Below are 19,073 nucleotides of genomic sequence, written 5' to 3'. Positions count from 1 at the left end.
TTACCCTCTTGACGATGAACCTGAAACACTTACTGGCGAATCAGCACGAAACACCATTTTCACCCTTATTCCCAGGATATCTCGTCACGATTATATTTTATCTAAAATTCTAAACCTTATTCATTCGCTCGTTCCAACCGACAATCACCCCGGAATAATAGAAGAAGTCAACAAACTTAGCGCTCGAAAAATAAATTTGGAGAATATGGTGCAAAATGTACCAGCTTCAGCACCATCACCGGCACCAACAATACCATCAATAACAGCACCAGTACCATCAACAATCTATGCCTCAACATCTCATTCGGTACCTCGATTATAATCATCATACTATATATCATTCTACATCAATTATCTTCGTTTGACATGGCGATTATGTAATCTCTAATGTTTTAGAGATTTTATATTCTTGTTCAAACGGTAAATCAAATGAGATTAATATCATATTAACTCATTAAATCCATGATTACATCTGAAGAGAATATATATGTATATATATTTTCATAAAGATTGTAATTAAAAATTCTTTCGTACAAACTGTTAATGGTGAATATTATTTAACGGGTAGGTAATACCCGAGGAATATTTAGATTTCACATTAATAAGTTAAACTGTACATTCTTCGAATCTGATTCAACAGTCATTTACTATCCTACTTACAACCACCGTTATACGTATCCGTTCACCGCAGAATAACCCTTTTCATTCAATTTTAAATTTGGATTTTGACCTATCAGAATCCAACAAGTGGCATAATGAAGAAAACATTTGATAAAATAAAATTTGTTAGAAACAGACTAATTAACTATGCGAAATTTTGTTAAGAATCCACGCTAACAAAATCCTAGCTAACTGTTCCTAGCTAACTGTTAATTTCGTATTACATTTTATTTTATCGCAATTTATTTATCGCAATTTTATTATCGCAATTTATTTATCGCAGTTTATTTATCGCAATTTATATTCTCGCAATTTTATTTATCTTCATTTAATTGCTGTTATTTATTTTATGCACTTTAAATATCGGGACACGTATACAACGTTTTGACATATCATATCGACCCATCTATATATATTATTTGGAATAACCATAAACACTCTATATGCAGTAATGCGGGAGTTAGCTATACAGGGTTGAGGTTGATTCTATAATAATATATATACTTTGAGTTGTGATCGAGTCTGAGACGTATACGGGTCACGATACGTATTAATTAATTCGAATATTATATATTAAACTATATATGAATTATTGGACTGTTACTGTGGACTATCAACTGTGGACTACCAACACTGGACAATTAAAATGAATTAAAATTATTGATTATAACATATGAAACTAAACAATTCTTCAAGTTTGCCACTTGATTTCATCTTAAACCTCATTTGTATCTTGACGATTCCAATCTGCGTTCAAACTTTCATGATTCTTGAAAACACCTCAATTGAAAGGATGAACCAACCGCACTTCATCTATGGAAGAAAAGATTGACGCATATAGTTATGCACCTGAAAACTCCCGGACCCTAAGTAAAAGTTTAACACGTGTCTGTGTTAGCTCCTTTGGCATTGTTATTACCGAAAATAACATTGCAACTCTTTTTCAAATTACCCAATTTTATCACAGCTTCAGCAAATCAACTTCAACTTCCATTCGAATTAGCCTTATTATAACCTCGATATATAAGTTTGCCTGTCGTCATCATTACCGGAGAACCGTTTATATTTCACCACATTAGCAGTAAAATTACCAGCAACTTCAATGAATTTGGACTTTCCGAAAAATCATTATATTCATTGAAACCCCATCTTGTATTCATCTATACCCTGTAACAATAATTGCCATACCAATTACCGGGAATTCAGTATTTCGAATCTCGTAGCATTTCTACATCAATAGTTATATGTATACCTATAACAATTATCTCCTAGAATTACGATCTTCAATTCTGAAATTTTGAAAAGGTACCCAGTTTACGAATCGATACTCTGAATGTTGAAAAACCTGAATGAAGCAGCAGAAACTGTAGGCAACCGTAAACGACCTTAGTCGTCGAAAGTTTGATGATAAAGAATAATATGTTGGAAAAGCTCAGAAACGTTGGAACTGAAAAACGGATAGAGTTAACCATGAAGGAGACCAAGGACAAATACAAGGACCATACCCTATATTCAAAGAATCCAGATAATTCTGGATCCGTTGAAATCTTTAGAGAATATCTTGCTCCGAAGTCATGTTAAAATCTTGCGGAAAACCTTTCTCCATCAACCATCGAACTTAGAAATTCTAAAATATCCTCATCAATATCTTCGATATTTCTGAGGATATTTTCATAAATATTTGCGTTTGAAATTATATACCTCTTCGTGCTTCCTGTGTATCATTATATTGGAAACATTCAATAGAAAATTTAGTATTGAAAAGCAGATTATGCGAAACTATGAAGAAAGCCGTGGACAAATCACAAAGAATAAGTTTGACTTCAAAGAATCCAAATGATTCAATGCCTGCTAAAGTCTTTAGCGAATATCTTGCTCTTTACTCTAAACCCTTGCGGACAATAATTTCTATTATCCTCTGATCTTAGATATTCCGAGATATTATCGTATCTTTCATTATAAATATCCTCGATATTTATGAATATATTTTCATAACTAATCTTATCTGAAATTATTAATCTCTTCTTGCTATCAGTATTACATCATATAGAAACTGTTAGTTTCTATATTCTGTAAACTTTCGAGCTTAAAATATGAATGTTATTGAAGTAATGTTGGGAATTGATGCATGAGTTAGTATAATATAATGACACTTGATCAACGTGATTATATTACAGTAAGTCATGCTTAGTTCTAATGGAACATGATAATTCACAGATCATAACGTCATCATGTGTCATGTTACACGACTCGTTCATTCTACTTCACTTCCGAACATATCAAGAAAATATATTCTTGATAGTTCTATTCTCAGTGATTCTGATAATTTGACAAATCAAATCGTGCCATTACGATTTCATTCTTAGAACATTAACAATGTTCATTCCAAAGTTTATATCTGCAAATTCTGAACCATTACAAGCGGTGTTTAATCGCAAGAAGAAGAAACGAAGGGACAAAGCTCCAAAATATAAGAGAAAATATAAAACCCAATAACAACACGGAGGTTACAAACCGTGGATATTAATACGAATAACAATATAAAGACATGGTATAATTAAGAATAGTATTACCCCAAGGTAATAGTAGGAGTAAACAGATTCTTCTAGCGGAAGATTGAAAAGAAGGATGACAGAAATGATAATTAAGAAAACATCAAGGATTAGAACGAAATTAAGCATTTTCACAATCTTTTGGATGTATGAATTAAAAAAGAAAGTATAGGAATGGTGAGAATAATAGAACGAAAGAGCTTAATTTATAATGGAAATATCAGACAGAGTAATCGAGGCAGATCACCGTATTTAATTATAGAGGTCTCAATTTCCTTACTCGCCGAAGAATCAAATATGTTAGATTTCGAAGATTTTCTTTAAATCTCTTGAATTTCGGAATTCAATCAAGACGACGTCAAAAGTTAAGACGAGTCTTATTTTCTAAATTCAACCCTGACTCTGTCAAAAGTTAAGATGAATCTTTACTTTCCTATTTCACTCTTTAGTGATAGCTTCATTCATACTCTTCGCATAATCGAATTATTTTTATCCATATTACTCAATGATGATAAAACTCAATTTATCAACTCATATTCGTCATGAAATCATTTTTATTGTTAGTCATGATCACCTCACTCAAATTTTGGGACGAAATTTCTTTAACGGGTAGGTACTGTGACGACCCGGAAATTTTCGACCAAATTTAAACTTGATATTTATATGTTTCCAACACGATAAGCAAAGTTTGTAATGATGAAGTCTCATAAACATTGAACTGTGTTCATGCATACATTCGACCTTTGATCTACTTATATGGATTCAGTGAACCTTTGACTACTCCCGACGAATCACGAACAATAGATTATAAATAAAAATACATATATGTATATATATATATACGTATATGTAAGTGTATGTATAATAATTTGAAATCATAAAAATAGGATTCATGTATGTATGACTAATTATCCACTACTCTATCTATCCCACTTCACTACCACCACTGTGCGTTATGTATGAAGTCAAGGAAGGCCAATTTAATTGTTGATTCATAATCTCTATTCATAAAGGACGTGAATTGTGATTAAAATGGATTCAGTTTGTCTACTTCAATAAGAGCTGGTCAATTTTTATGACTCATAATGTGTAGTTAAAGATTATAAGTGGGTCGTGATATGCAATCTTTACTTTATATCTTTATCAATCAAAATTATGTACTGTATAATCAATACATGATGAATTCATAATGGTAGACAGTTATCTATTTGAATATTAATCGTTTATATTATGTTCATGATACTATATACATACTTGTAGAATATGAAAATCATCCTACAACCCACACCCTCAATTATCCACTTGCACTTAATATTTCCTTTCTTTCCTTGTTTACTCAACACAACAACCCACTAAACATCACTATTCTTGTTGCTTTATTTTAGATTAGTACATAATATTTATGCATATGCTTACATACAACGAATGTTACCTAAACTATCCTTTTCTCTATATGATACATGATAGACCCACTAATTTGATACATGTTACTAAGTTGTTACCTATCTCTATCTATCCTTTCCCATCTTAAACTTTTCTTTATATATTACAAACAAATAAAATAGTTAATAATTGATACGGTGGAATAGAATTTCAAAAAGGAAAAAAAAAAGTGTCGGCCATGATAAAGAATTATCACAAGATAATTCTTCCTTCCTCTCTCCCTTCTTGTGTCGACACAAACCCTCTCCAAACTACAGATCACCATAACCGAAAAACTGCTACTCATTTGTCTTAACTGCTGCTACAACCCTTTGATGTCAAGTTATTGTTGCTGTTGTTCTTCTTCCCATTTTTTTTTGTGAAGCTATGAACACCAACCATATAACCATCGCCCAAAAATCACAACATTGGCACCGTAATTAAAAACCCACCCAATTTACTAAGTACTTATGTTCTATTCGATACAAACCAAACCCAACATCATCAACTATCATTCGTTACTGCTACTCCCTGTCCTAGTTCGAATCAAAACACAAACCAGGCACATCACCTATGTTTACTTGATTCTGTTTCATTTCAGGGATACACCAAAACAACCATTATCACAATACACCATCATCCATCACCTCCTAACACCACCAAAACCCATTTAAAATCGACACCATCATCATCAGGTTACTTACTGCTGCAGTTTATATTCTGTATACTATTCGATCAAGACCATTAAGGTATTTGTTACTACTACTATCTCCTGACTATTTGTTCCTGTCGTCACTCGAGAATATTATAACTACCTGTGTTTACCCTTCTGTTTCTTTTTTCCCATTATTCGGACCCCATCCATGTTTCTGTTATACTACTACTATGACTGAAAACCCACTTGGGTTCTACTATTGATCGAGCAAAGCTTGTTGTCTCATGTTGTGTTCAAATTAAACATCACAAGACCACCCTACAACTATCATTAACGACCACCGTAGCACCACCATAAAACAAGGCTGCTGCTACTGCATCTGTACTACAAACCAACTACAAAACCTGCTGTTACACTTATCCTTTCTGTTTCTGTTTTAAACTGTCGAAAACAACCACACAGCCACAACCTTAATACCTATTATTGAAAACAACTAAATTCATTATCTCCTAACTTATTCAATCAACCAGAACCACCAAGAAAATCTGCAATTACTACTATTGATCGATTAAATAAGAATATAGAAACTTAGAGGGATTAAAGAAATTCAGAGAATTTCAATGAATTGATTTCTTACCTGATCAATTGACTAATCGATTACTTAATCGATTAAAGAAGAATGACGATTAACGATGAGGAAGAAGGCCGATGATGAAGTTAAACGGGGATGATGACAATCGATTGACCGCTATTCATCGATGATCGTCATTTGATTAATCTGTGGATGATGATGATGATGATTGTTGATTAATGTTTAGGGATGACATTTTTTTCTCCTCTGCATCTTTGTTTTTTTTTTTTGTTACCCCGATCTGTTTTTGGGAGCCGCCATTCGTGTGGTATATACACGAGGTATACAGATAACTATAATTTATTATTATTATTATTATTATTATTATTATTATTATTATTATTATTATTAACTATTATTATTATTATCATATTAATTATTTATAACCTTAATATTATGATTATTATTATTATTATCATTAACATTATTAATATTAGTATTAGTATCAAATTACAAATATTATTATTATTATTATTATTAATAACATTGGAAATTATCGTTTTTATTAAAAAGGTCATTTTTTACTAAAACTAACATTATTATTAAGATTATTATGAAAAGTGTCTTTTACTATAAAAATTAGTATTATTATTAATATTATCAATTTTTAAAAAAAAATTTATTATTATTATTATTATTATTATCAATATTATTATTACTATTATTATTATTATTATTATTATTATTATTATTATTATTATTATTATTATTATTATTAATACTTTCATATTAACAATATTATTATAATAAATCAATATTTTCTATAGAAGAATATATTTATAATTATATATTAACTAACTACATATAAGCTATTATTGATTTTTAATATAATACTAATCACATAGATATATTAAATAATATAAATATTTATTATTTTAAATATTTACACAAATCAGATATATAAGACATATAATTTAAGATATAATACAAATAAATTTATTTGATTACGATTACATGTATTAATAAATATACAATTGATATAGGTTCGTGAATCCGAGGCCAATCCTGCATTGTTCAATATAGTCATATGTATTTTTACTACAAAATACATTAGGTGAGTTTCATTTACCTTTTTTACCCTTTATATTTTTGGGCTGAGAATACATGCGCAAGTTTTATAAATGTTTTTACGAAATAGACACAAGTAATCAAAACTACATTATATGGTTGAATGATCGAAATCGAATATGCCCCTTTTTATTAAGTCTGGTAATCTAAGAATTAGGGAACAGACACCCTAATTGACGCGAACTCTAAAGATAGATCTATCGGGCCCAACAAGCCCCATCCAAAGTACCGGATGCTTTAGTACTTCGAAATTTATATCATGTCCGAAGGAGGATCCCGGAATGATGGGGATATTCTTATATGTATATTGTGAATGTCAGTTACCAGGTGTTCAATCCATATGAATGATATTTTTGTCTCTATGCATGGGACGTATATTTATGAGAAATGGAAATATGAAATCTTGTGGTCTATTAAATTATGAAATGATTATTTATGATAAACCAATGAACTCACCAACCTTTTGGTTGACACTTGAAAGCATGTTTATTCTCAGGTACGAAAGAAATCTTCCGCTGTGCATTTGCTCATTTTATAGATATTACCTGGAGTCATTCATGGCATATTTCAAAAGAAGTTGCATTCGAGTCGTTGAGTTCATCAAGATTATTATTAAGTCAATTATAGTTGGATATATTATGAAATGGTATGCATGCCTGTCAACTTTCGGTGTAATGAAAGATTGTCTTTTCAAAAACGAATGCAATGTTTGTAAAATGTATCATATAGAGGTCAAGTACCTCGCTATGTAATCAACTGTTGTGAATCGTTTATAATCGATATGGACTTCGTCCGGATGGATTAGGACGGGTCCTTTCAAATACTATGATACACCTCGGGGAATTCTATTATTTTACATGGTATCAGATGCTAAGGTTTTCTACCGCTCTCTTCTTTTCTTTCTTTGTCGCCGCCACCGAAAACCGGTCTGCCGCCGCCGCCACCGAATACCGTCTCTTCGCTTTCCCCACCGCGAATCTAGAAATCTTTTCCTCATTCTTGAGACTTTCCTTAACTTATTCTTTCTTCCTTACGGTGCAACCCTTATGCCGTGATTCTCCCTAATTTCTTTTTGCATATTTCGTTCGCAATTTAGTTCTGAATTTCTTGGGTCGCATAAAGAGTCGCAATCTTTTTGTTTACAAAACTTCTTTTCTTTTGGTGACTAGTGCTCACGTGACCTTGTCAAAATTGTATTACTGATGAGTTCTCAGAAAAGGCCATAAAAGACGCCGTTTGGTCTTGCGGTAGTGATAAATCTCCTGGCCCGGATGGCTTTACGTTCAAGTTTATGAAACACTTCTGGGATCTAGTCAAACTGGACACCATTGATATGGTTCGTGATTTCACAACCAATGCTTTCATTCCGAGAGGTTGCAATAGTTCGTTTTCTCACTTATTCCGAAGAAAGACAACCCGATTTATGTTCAAGATTTTAGACAGATCAGTCTTATCGGTATCCAATACAAAATTATCGCGAAGTTCTTAGCCGCCCGTCTCGCCTCTGTAATCAATAAAGTTATCGGCACAAATCAAACTGCCTTCGTCAAAGGCAGGCAAATTCTGGATGGCCCCCTCATGGTAAATGAAGCTATTAGTTGGTGCAAAAAACGAAAAAAGAAAGCATTTCTCTTTAAAATCGACTTCGAGAAAGCCTTTGACTCAATACACTGGGATTATATCTTTCGCATGATGCAATTTATGGGTTTCAATGAGACTTGGATTTCCTGGATCAGAGCTTGCCTAGTCTCGTCCAAAGCTTCGCTTCTTCTTAACGGTAGCCCGTCGACTGAATTCTCGATAGAAAGGGGCTTTCGCCAAGGCGACCCTTTATCGCCTTTTCTTTTCATTATTGGTATGGAAGGCTTAAATGCAGCAATTAGAGACGTTACAGATGCCGCTTTATATCAGCCACTTTCCATTGGTAATCCGATTCATGCTCACGATCTCTCCATTTGTATTTACGCTGATGATGTTATCTTTTTGGGTGAATGGAGCATGGAAAATTTACTTTGTATTTTTGAGGTTTTAGCCTGCTTTTTTGCAGTTTCGGGGTTGAAACTAAACATGCACAAATCATCTCTTTTTGGTGTTGGGGTGGTTCCAGCTATTGTAAACGCAGCAGCTAACACCCTCGGCTGCTTGTCATCGAATACTCCTTTTGTTCATCTAGGCTTACCGGTCGGATGTAATATGAGAAAAATGTCTAGTTGGGAACCAATAATTGAAAAGACCAAAAAACGATTAGCTGCATGGAAATCAAATTTAATTTCTATGGGAGGTCGTTTGACTTTAATCAAATCAGTGTTAGGTTCGGTGGGAACATACTATATGTCTCTATTTCGCGCTCCAAAATTGGTCATTAAAAAATTAGAAGCTATGAGAGCATCGTTTTTATGGGGCAAAAAAGAAAACACTCGCAAAGTTCATTGGGTCAATTGGCGCCTCATTCTAAACCCGTTAGAACATGGCGGGTTAGGAGTCCCGAGCCTTAATTCTCTTAACCTCGCTCTGTTATACAAGTGGAGATGGAGATTCGTGACTAATAAGCACTCCAGTTGGGCAACTCTTATCTCGACTATTCACGGCAACAGCTTTGGTTCAACTATTCCATGTTCACCGAACTTCTCAGGTATTTGGCACTCTATCTCTCGCGCTATTGATTGTATTCATCAGGACTACCACTTGGACGCTTCTCTGTTGCGTTTAAATGTTGTTAACGGGAACAATGCAAAATTCTGGTTTGATTTGTGGTTTAATGGAACCGCGCTGGCATCTATTTTCCCGCGATTGCTGGCATTAGACATAAACAATACCTCAAATTTAGCTGCGCGATGGGCTGGTCAGTCTTGGCAATTTTTTTGGAGAAGACCACCTAGATTCCGGGTCGAAATCGATAATTTGCGCGAGCTGTAATCTTTGATCAGTGGCATATCTCTTTCTGACTCGCCGGATTATTGGTCTTGGGACGGTGATGGATATTCTGTTTCAAAGGCCTGCAAGTTAATTGATAACCGAGACTTGGCCCATTTCTCGATAGCAACGACTTGGTGCACTCAAGTTCCAATCAAGATAAACGTGTTCGTGTGGCGTCTAAAGATCTCAAGGTTAGCGACAAAATCAAATTTACTGGATCGCGGGATTCTTATTGATAACCCGAGATGTTGCCTCTGTGATGTTCATAATGAAGATGACCTCCACCTCTTCCTTCATTGTGAGACTAGTAAGCAAGTTTGGTCAAAAGTTTCTCGGTGGTTAAATCTTACTATCCCGAATTGGCATTCTATAGACAACATTTGGGCGTGGATCGACGGGTACCCATAAATGGTAATAAAAGGCTCATCGTAAAAACTGTAATTTTTTCAACTTTGTGGACTATTTGGAGGCTACGAAACAACATTATCTTCAAAGATCGAGGCTTCCGGAAATCTCACGTATTCGACTCTATCGTGACGACGGCTTTTAATTGGTTATATGCTAGATATCGCAAAAATAGATGTAATTGAAACACTTACATGATGTCTCCTTTGTCCTCTTTGTAATTTTTGTATTTTTTTTCTTGTATATTTTCTAGCTTTTAGCTTTCTAATTAAAATTCCGCCGTTCGAAAAAAAAAAAAAAAGTGCTCACGTGACCCGCTAGCATTAGTTTATTTTTATTTTTATCGTCATCTCATAGTCACTATCTTATTTGGCTAATATAAGATCCAATTGATTTCTACTTTCTAATTTGTTCTGTTTTTCTACCAAAAAAAAAAAAAAACAAAAAAGGAAAACTTGGTAAATCTATGTTCACTCCTTTTGCTATTCTTAATTTTTTTTCAGAAAAAAGGAGAGAAGAGATCTACCATATCTCTATCCTACATATCCTTATTTTATCTTATTGTCTTCTCCCCATAATTTAAAAAAAAAATAAAAAAAAAATAAAAAAATCACGTATCTCTATCTTTTATTCACATTTCCTTTTTCATTCACAAATTTCTTGTTTTTTCTTACGGATTATTTTTTATTTTCATTTAAGATCCTCTCTTTATTTATCATTGATTGTGGTGTTAATTTCCTTTCTTAAACATTCCATTCCCATTTATATTTATATTTATATTTATATTTATACCATCTTTAAAACAAAACAAAACAAAAAAACTTGTTCTTTCTTTTCCGTCTCTTTCATGTCTTTATTTAGCCACTTCTTATTTATACTATAATTACATAAATTCCACTAAAAAAAGAGTTTTGGAGTGAAGAGCCAAGGCGAGAAGTACAGAATATCCAAGCTCCATTACGAAGACTTTGTTCATATATACATTATGTTATTATGTATCATTAGAACTTGTATTTTTATATTTAAGTTCGAGTTTGAACGTTGTATTTCATTTCCTACGGCTCAAACTCAGGGGAGTATTAGAATGTAAATATAATCCATCCCAAATGTATGTATGGGCTTGATCTATCAGGGTTTTATATTAGGGTATCTAGTATTTGTAATCTGTAAATAATAATCAATAGTATGATAAACCTCACAGAAAATTCTATTATTCTACAAATATCAAAGGTGACATTACATTTACCTTGTGGTAGTATATTTCTTGAAATCGAGGAAAAGTTATGTAAGTTTTTTCCCACATGGTAACATGATTATTATTCATGATTATGATTATTATTTAACTAATCAAATCATTTCATCTTCCTGTGATTTGTTCTGATCAAATTGGGGATGGCAAAAGACTTGTACCTGATGATTAACCGAAACTTTATATTTTAAGTCGGGTTTGGGTCTAAGGTTGAATAGTAGGATGGTTTTAATTTTTTTGCGAGTTCGAGCCTGAAAATGGATTTAGATATAATTATAAACCCTCATACTCGACTCGATGGAGATTTATTTCAATAATAACAATAATACAAAGTGTATCCAATGTGGTGATGGAGATTTATTTCAATTTCAATAATAACAATAATACAAAGTGTAACAATAATAACAATAATGTATTTGATAAATCCACTCACTTTATGTATTAACAAATTGTACTGTAAAATATGTTAATGGATAAAGTGAGTGAATTTATCAAATACATTGTTGAAAACATCACTACTCATATCCATATCCATTTAATTTTAGTTCATCCATCCATATCCATATCCGCTGGATTAAATGGTTAATGGATATCCACCGGGTATTAATAAATGTTACAATATTTCGTAATATGTAATGAAAACGAAATGTGCTATAACAATAATACATATAACATGACATAATAAAAATATGTCCACAAGAATATGTAATCTCTATCGAAGATAGTACACAATTTGCTAAATTTACTATTAAACATATATTATGAAAAATTGAATATGTAATTTGTATATTTATTTTGTTGGATATACATGTTTCAATTATTTCATAATAATGTTGAAAGCAAAATGCAAATTTAACGATAAATGCATATGTTATAATAATTATGTAAGCATATATCTATATTAATGTATTTATATATGTATTTCAGGTGTTAAATGGATATATCCATGGATAAAACTTTTCATCCATATTCATATCTATTTTGGTTCATCAATATCCATATCCATATCCATTTAGGTTCATCTATATCCATCACGAAGTGGGTGGATCGGATGGATATCTAATAGATCGGGTAGACAATGTCATCTCTAGGTATGAGTCCAGGTTTGAGATAGAGTTTTTTAATCCGTTTCGGGTCCGGGATTATTTAGACCTGACCCAAATTACCCGATTTGATATCATCACTATACCAAACGTAATCAAACGGGTCGATAGTTGTTGGTCGCTTATGATCCATGAATACTTAAAAATCTATTGGTGTAAAAAAAATTAAAACAATCAACTCTAACTAACGCTAAAGTAACCATCCAAACCATTGTAGTAATAGCTCTGTGATACATGATACATTTGAAGTTAGGACCCGTCATGTGAAAGCATGAATATAAAATATGAACATGTTCAATCTCCACTCGCGAAAAAATTCTTGTGGCATTGGGATGATGGTTTCTCATGTCGCATGTGTAGGGATCCGGTGAAGGTACTTTTCCGGCATTTGACTGATTCGAGGTGAATATGGTGGATTTCTAAAAAAAAATCCTGGACCAGGCTTGTTAAACTTATACCTTTTGAACATAAAGTGACCATCCAAAGTAAAAAAGATGACCCTTTTTTGTTGTATTTAAAATATGAATGTGTGTATTTATGGGTCCAAACAAGTAACAAAATAATAGAGAAAATATATTTTGGTTAGAAGAATTGATATGGTTCTTTGTCCCACATTGGTGGATGGAAAAAATGAGGGGTAAACTCTTTGAGTATAAAATGAGTTTTGTCCAACATTGGTAGATAGAAAAAATGTGGGTGACTTACTTGGATATAAAAGGAGGTCATGTGCATACTTTCAACTTGCACCAATCAATACACTTTAAGTATCTGATTATTTCTTTCTTTCTTACCCTTGTTTGAGAGTTGTATTAGTTAAATACTTTGGAGAGTGTAGTTGGCTTAAGAGAATCGTCAATGTCATTGTAACAATATGTGATATAGTGTATTTCTCTCTTTGGAGGCCCGTGATTTTTCTCATGTTTTAGAGTTTCCACGTTAAATTCTCGTGTTGTGAATTGTTCTTATGTCTTTACTGTTATTATTGGGCTTGGTGGTTACAATTAGTGAGACCGTAATTTCTCAACAATATATACATATACATATAACCAAGGTTGTAAAAGTTGCGAGTCGGAGATGCATCGGTCGAGACCTAAAAAGGACGCGCCGGCCGAGTCGGGGATGCGTCGGGGACGCATGGTCGTTGACCAACGTTGACTTTATTAATAATTTCTTAAATATATATTTATATATGTATAAAATAGTTGATTTTGTACCATAAATTTCTTAAATAAGAACTTGAATTTAAATGCAATCAAACTTCAAACTCAATTAATGTTACAGAGTACATAACCAGTAAGGACACAAAGAAAAGAGCGGCCCAAAAAATGAAAACAAACCCTAATTTTAAAACATATCATATCTTGACAAAAATTTGAGTGATTTTGACCGTTTTTGACCAACTTTGACCATCTTTGACAGATTTTGACCGAACTTTTTGTTTTGACCGTCTTTTGAGTCGTTTTTGAAAAAAAGGGACGGAGAACTAAAAAAAACGACGCATCGACCGACTCGTCGGCCAAATCGGCCGACTTTTACAACACTGCATATAACATATGTAACAGATTATATGTTTAATTTTTACTACCAACATATCTCGTAATGACCGGTAAATAAAATAATTACGACGTAATTAAATAGACTATATATATAAGTGAAAATATTCTTAGAGTGCATTTGTTTACCTTTTAATTGAATGGTTCGGAGCTGAATTCTGAACTATTCAGCATTCAACACGTCTAACTGTGACTTCTGAATGGCAGATGATACCATTCAGTTATAAACCATTTAGAGCTGGAGTTCCTTTTAACCATTAAACACCTAATTATAAATTTTATGTAATAGTTTCTTTAAATTATATTAAGAACATTTATTAAGCAACTATATTATCGTTTGTATTAATGTCAAAGGTTAATAAGATAATTTTATGTAATTCATATTATTCGTTTAAAATTATTATCAAACAAGTTATTATCATCCATAACATTTGAATCATTTAGATTATGAACTATTCAATGTTTAATCAATCGATTTTATAAAACGCATTCAGTCTTACTCATTGTAAAGTTTGAACTCTCTCGTATAATAAATAAATAAATAAATAAATAAAAAACTTACTTAAAGATTGAAAAAAAAAAGTGGATAAGGCTGAAAAGAGGAAATCATTCATTCGTACCCACAATAAGACACACACCTCAAACCAAAAGCTTCTGTGTTTCTTTCTGCTATCAGCCTGCCCCATCCACTTCCTTCACACACTTTGTGATTGCATTCAATTCATTTCAACCTCCCTTTCACATTACTCATCTCAATCACCAACTCCTCATTTATATTAATTTTTTAATTCCAAGTATTAGAATTAGATCTTGTATGCAAATTCTATGTACATTTTTATATGATAATGTTTCTATAAGATATGTGACCACTAATTTGATCCGAAAAAAACATTAGACTATGTACCTTATTTTTGTTACTACTTATTAGACCACTCACAAGTCACACCCCTACATATTTGAGCTCTTGTCTTCCACATTGCCATCCATGACATGGATGACACTGAGTCGTCTTTCATTGCCTTCCATGACCACGCCCACCTCATCGTAACTTTAAAGCATATTGTACGACGAAGTATTTGTAATATGTTGTACCATTTGCATTAATATTTATACATTACTTAATTAATATAGTGAATACAATTAGTTTGAGAAAGTGTGTGCTCTTTGAGAGTAAATATGTTACTCCTACTCATTATGATGGGGTGGAAATGTTGACATGAAGGTGATATAAGAGCCCGTGATGAAAGAAAATTGCGCAATAATTGACGTGGTCTTAAAGTCCCTGCAAATCTTTTTTATTTGAGAAATGATATGTTCACATGAGAATTACAAATAATATTACAAAATGACATGATATCAATACTTGATCTTAGGGTGTTCGTTCGGTCGGTTCGTGGTTTATGTAGTTCATTCGGTTTAGTTTATTCTGTTTTTAAGAATATTTATGAAAATCAATAACCGAATCAAATTTAATAAAACTAAACCAATCAAAGCATATTAAAAATCGGTTGTAGATAGCGTGTACTCGTAATTGCCAGAGTTTTTAGTTTACAGTCTAGCTGTGTCATTTCGCCTCGGTTGTATTCTTATTCGGTTCTTTCTTTTTCCTTCTGGTTATAGTTTCGTTAGTTTTGCCAAAATTAGAAAACTACATATTTACCTGTACACGAAAAAGTCACATATTGACCCTCATATTTGCCAAAAGAATCTGTTAAATCACAAATTGCGTGGCTATCACTTTTTACGTGTATTTAATTTTTTAGCATCTGATTTAATGGATTCTTTTAACAAACGTCAGCGTCAAGAACCGTACACGCAATAAGTGAAAACCACGAGGATGGACCAAGTAATAAAAAGTTTAGGTACTCAACACGTAATTTGTGAAAATCACAGGGACTGTCGACCTAATTACCTTTCAATATAAAACGTGAGTATTTTTTTTTTTTTTTTTTTGGCAAAAAAGAATATATTAAATAAATAGAATCCAAAGACGAAGGAAACGAGAATTACAGAGCCAAAAGGCCCAATACAAAAACAAACTTGTACAAGATAAATGTGACCTTGCCTGTCTAACTGAACCAAAAACAAACAAGCAAACATCATGCTAACTGCTCCAAAACTAACAAAATAACCAAAAATGATCATATGCTTGCCAAATCAACGTCCATGGGTTGCGCTCCCAAATAAAACGTGAGTTTGCACCGTATATACTTATCCATCATAACTTTATATAATGAGTTAAATGGATGGATATACACATAAATTATCTAATGGCTTATATAAAATGAATTCACATAAAAGTTGAATCTTTTCTGTTTTTTCATATAGTAACAATTTTGACCGCATAGTACATATCACAATCAGTTCAATATATTCATAAAAATAAAGAATCAAACAGAAAACTTTTAGGAGGGGAAAAAGTTATCAATAATTGTGAATCTGTTTCCATAAAATTGATTGATATAGGTTTTACTGTGAATAATGATGAATAGTAGTAATAGTAGTAAACTTCTGCTACTGAAATAATCCGTATATGATATTGTACATGTACAAAAAAAAAAAAAAAAAAAAAAAAAAAAAAAAAAAAAGTGAAAATGAACAACATACAACAACAGGCAACTGTTTACCAAAATTTCCCCCATTTGTACATAACCATTTTTTTCATCTTTAATTAATGATTAACTACTAATCATCATATAATTATTGATAATCTAGCAACTTAAACCTTCATATTTAACTGGAATCGGGCGATTAAACCCGGTTTGTGACAACAAATTCCCAACAACAGCAAGATCTCTACAAAACACTCCTTGAAATGCATTCTTGTTCTCGACTCGATTACACCCCTTCTTTATTGTTACTAGTTTAACCGATTTACATGACTGTTGTTGTTCATCGCGTTTTATCGCTTGTTGTATCGCAATAGACGCATTCTTCCTTTGTTTCTCAGCCGCTTCTTCATCCAACACTATTCGCATTAGATTTGTATACGCTCGTTGGATCAATCTATACAATAATAAACTCGACATCTTAGCTCGATCCTTAACCGATTCTATATCACGCTCATCCGAAAACTCACACCTATCGATAAAACTATTCGATTTATCTGGTTTATGTCGTAATGTAAGTAACAAATGTGATCTTTCTAATTCGGCTCGTGAACAACCACGCCTTAATCCCATTAAAGCATAGTGATCTACATTTCCTATTTCGCCCGATGCAACCCTAAGTTTGAGCTCTTGAATTTTGTTCGCGATCGAGCTAAGTTTCCTAGGGATTTCGCTATACGCAACGTGTTGACGTTTCCAAGCCGGTCCGGGAAGTTTTCGGTCACGTAAAATCGAGTTGTATAACAACTTTAAGTGTTCGAGATCGTGCAGCGAGTCAGGGAGACAATGTATGGTTTCGAATAACGAAGCTCGAATAGATAACGCTTCGATACAAGACGGATCTAACGCTAACGTTCGATTACAATCCGCAACGGCTTCAGCTATTCTACCGGATGATCGGTAAGCTGAAGCTCGATGCAAGTAACATTCGGCTAAAAAACCTTGCGGCGCACCGCGCCGGCTATCGACAATTTTCGAAAAATGTCTGATCGATTCGGCGTATAATCCGGCCTCGGCCGCCGCGATTGCTGCCGTTTTACGGCGGAGGAGGAGTTTGATGTGGCTGAGTAGATGACAGATGTTATCGGAATCTTGAGGTGTTTGTGGCTGGTTGCCGGAGATGAATATTTCGCCGGAGGATGTGAAACTATCGTCTCGCCAACAAACACTTTCACGGCGGAAAGCGGCGGAGGCGAGGCGTTTTCCGGTTTGCAGAAGCGCCATTGCGTCCTCCATTAATCCTAAATGACTACAAGCTTTACCTAGAATCAAATACCTGAAATAAATCATAAGTTTGATTAGTTTAATCAAAATTAATCAAAACGAATTAATATTTAATAATTAATAATAATTATTAATTAATAATTAATTAAATACCTCCAATTAGCTTCTTTATCACGATTTTTAGCGAGTCCAGCCATGACTTTTTTCTTCAAATCGGAAACAGAGAAACATTTGAACGGTTGTTCAGATCGAGACGGTGAGTTACATCCGCTCGATAAAAGCTTGACTCGTTCTCTAGCAAGCGGTTGTAAACTATTATCAGACGAGGAGGAAGAAGAAGATGATGACGTGTCATCAGATGACATTTTTAAACTAGGAATATAATCCTGTAACATATCAGCAACTTCCTTATATCTTCTTAAATAAAGAAGACAAGTAGCTTTTAATTCGATTGCGGTTTCAAATCGAGGTGATAATGCAAGTGCAGAATCAAGCAGATTGATTGCAGATGCAATGTTGTGTTGTTGTTGTGACGCAATTAACGATCTGGCGTCTTTAATGTATAAATCAATAATCTAAAATTAATATAAAACGTTACATTGTCAGTAAATTATAATTACAAATAACAAAAAATAAAATAAAAAATGGAGTGAATTGAATTAACAGATACCTTTTTGTTTGTAAGCCACCAATGTTTTTTTTGTTCAATACATCCATGAGAATGAAAAGGGGATGAGGCCATGGATTTTGGGCGTGAATTTGTTGACGATGAAAGAGTGAAAAAAGGGTTAAGAATTTTGAGTGAATTTCAATTTTTTTTTTTAAATAAAAAGAGAAATGGGAATAAAAGAAGTGGGAGTGAGAAAGAAGAAAGAATGGGGGGGTTTAAATGTGAGAACAAGTGCCAGCTTTGACCTACAAACAAAGCTTTCATCCTTGTATTTCATGGCTGGCATTTTTGGTCTTTTAATATTTTTTTTTGTAATAGATTAAACGGAATATTTATATTAAAATATTTAATTGTTT

General features: G+C 32.9%; 1 protein-coding gene and 1 long non-coding RNA gene across 2 annotated transcripts; both read right to left on the bottom strand.

Annotated features, from left to right (window-relative positions):
- Positions 1 to 4,791: 4,791 nt before the first annotated feature.
- On the bottom strand, positions 4,792 to 6,141 carry LOC139899438 (uncharacterized). The gene is made up of 2 exons (XR_011777503.1): positions 5,927 to 6,141; positions 4,792 to 5,834 (listed from the first exon to the last, which is right to left on the bottom strand). It is a non-coding gene; the product is annotated as an uncharacterized lncRNA (long non-coding RNA).
- A 10,698-nt stretch (positions 6,142 to 16,839) lies between these two features.
- LOC139899437 (uncharacterized) lies at positions 16,840 to 18,884 on the bottom strand. Its single transcript, XM_071882261.1, has 3 exons — positions 18,718 to 18,884; positions 18,201 to 18,622; positions 16,840 to 18,099 (listed from the first exon to the last, which is right to left on the bottom strand). The coding sequence occupies exons 1-3, from the start codon at positions 18,787 to 18,789 to the stop codon at positions 16,926 to 16,928; spliced, it is 1,668 nt and encodes a 555-aa protein (XP_071738362.1). The 5' UTR covers positions 18,790 to 18,884; the 3' UTR covers positions 16,840 to 16,925.
- Between the last annotated feature and the right edge of the window lie 189 nt (positions 18,885 to 19,073).

Source organism: Rutidosis leptorrhynchoides, chromosome 3 (assembly GCF_046630445.1).
Source record: "Rutidosis leptorrhynchoides isolate AG116_Rl617_1_P2 chromosome 3, CSIRO_AGI_Rlap_v1, whole genome shotgun sequence".
Lineage (NCBI taxonomy): Eukaryota > Viridiplantae > Streptophyta > Magnoliopsida > Asterales > Asteraceae > Rutidosis > Rutidosis leptorrhynchoides.
The sequence above is the reverse complement of the archived record's forward strand: the minus strand, read 5'-3'. Positions and strand labels throughout refer to the sequence as shown.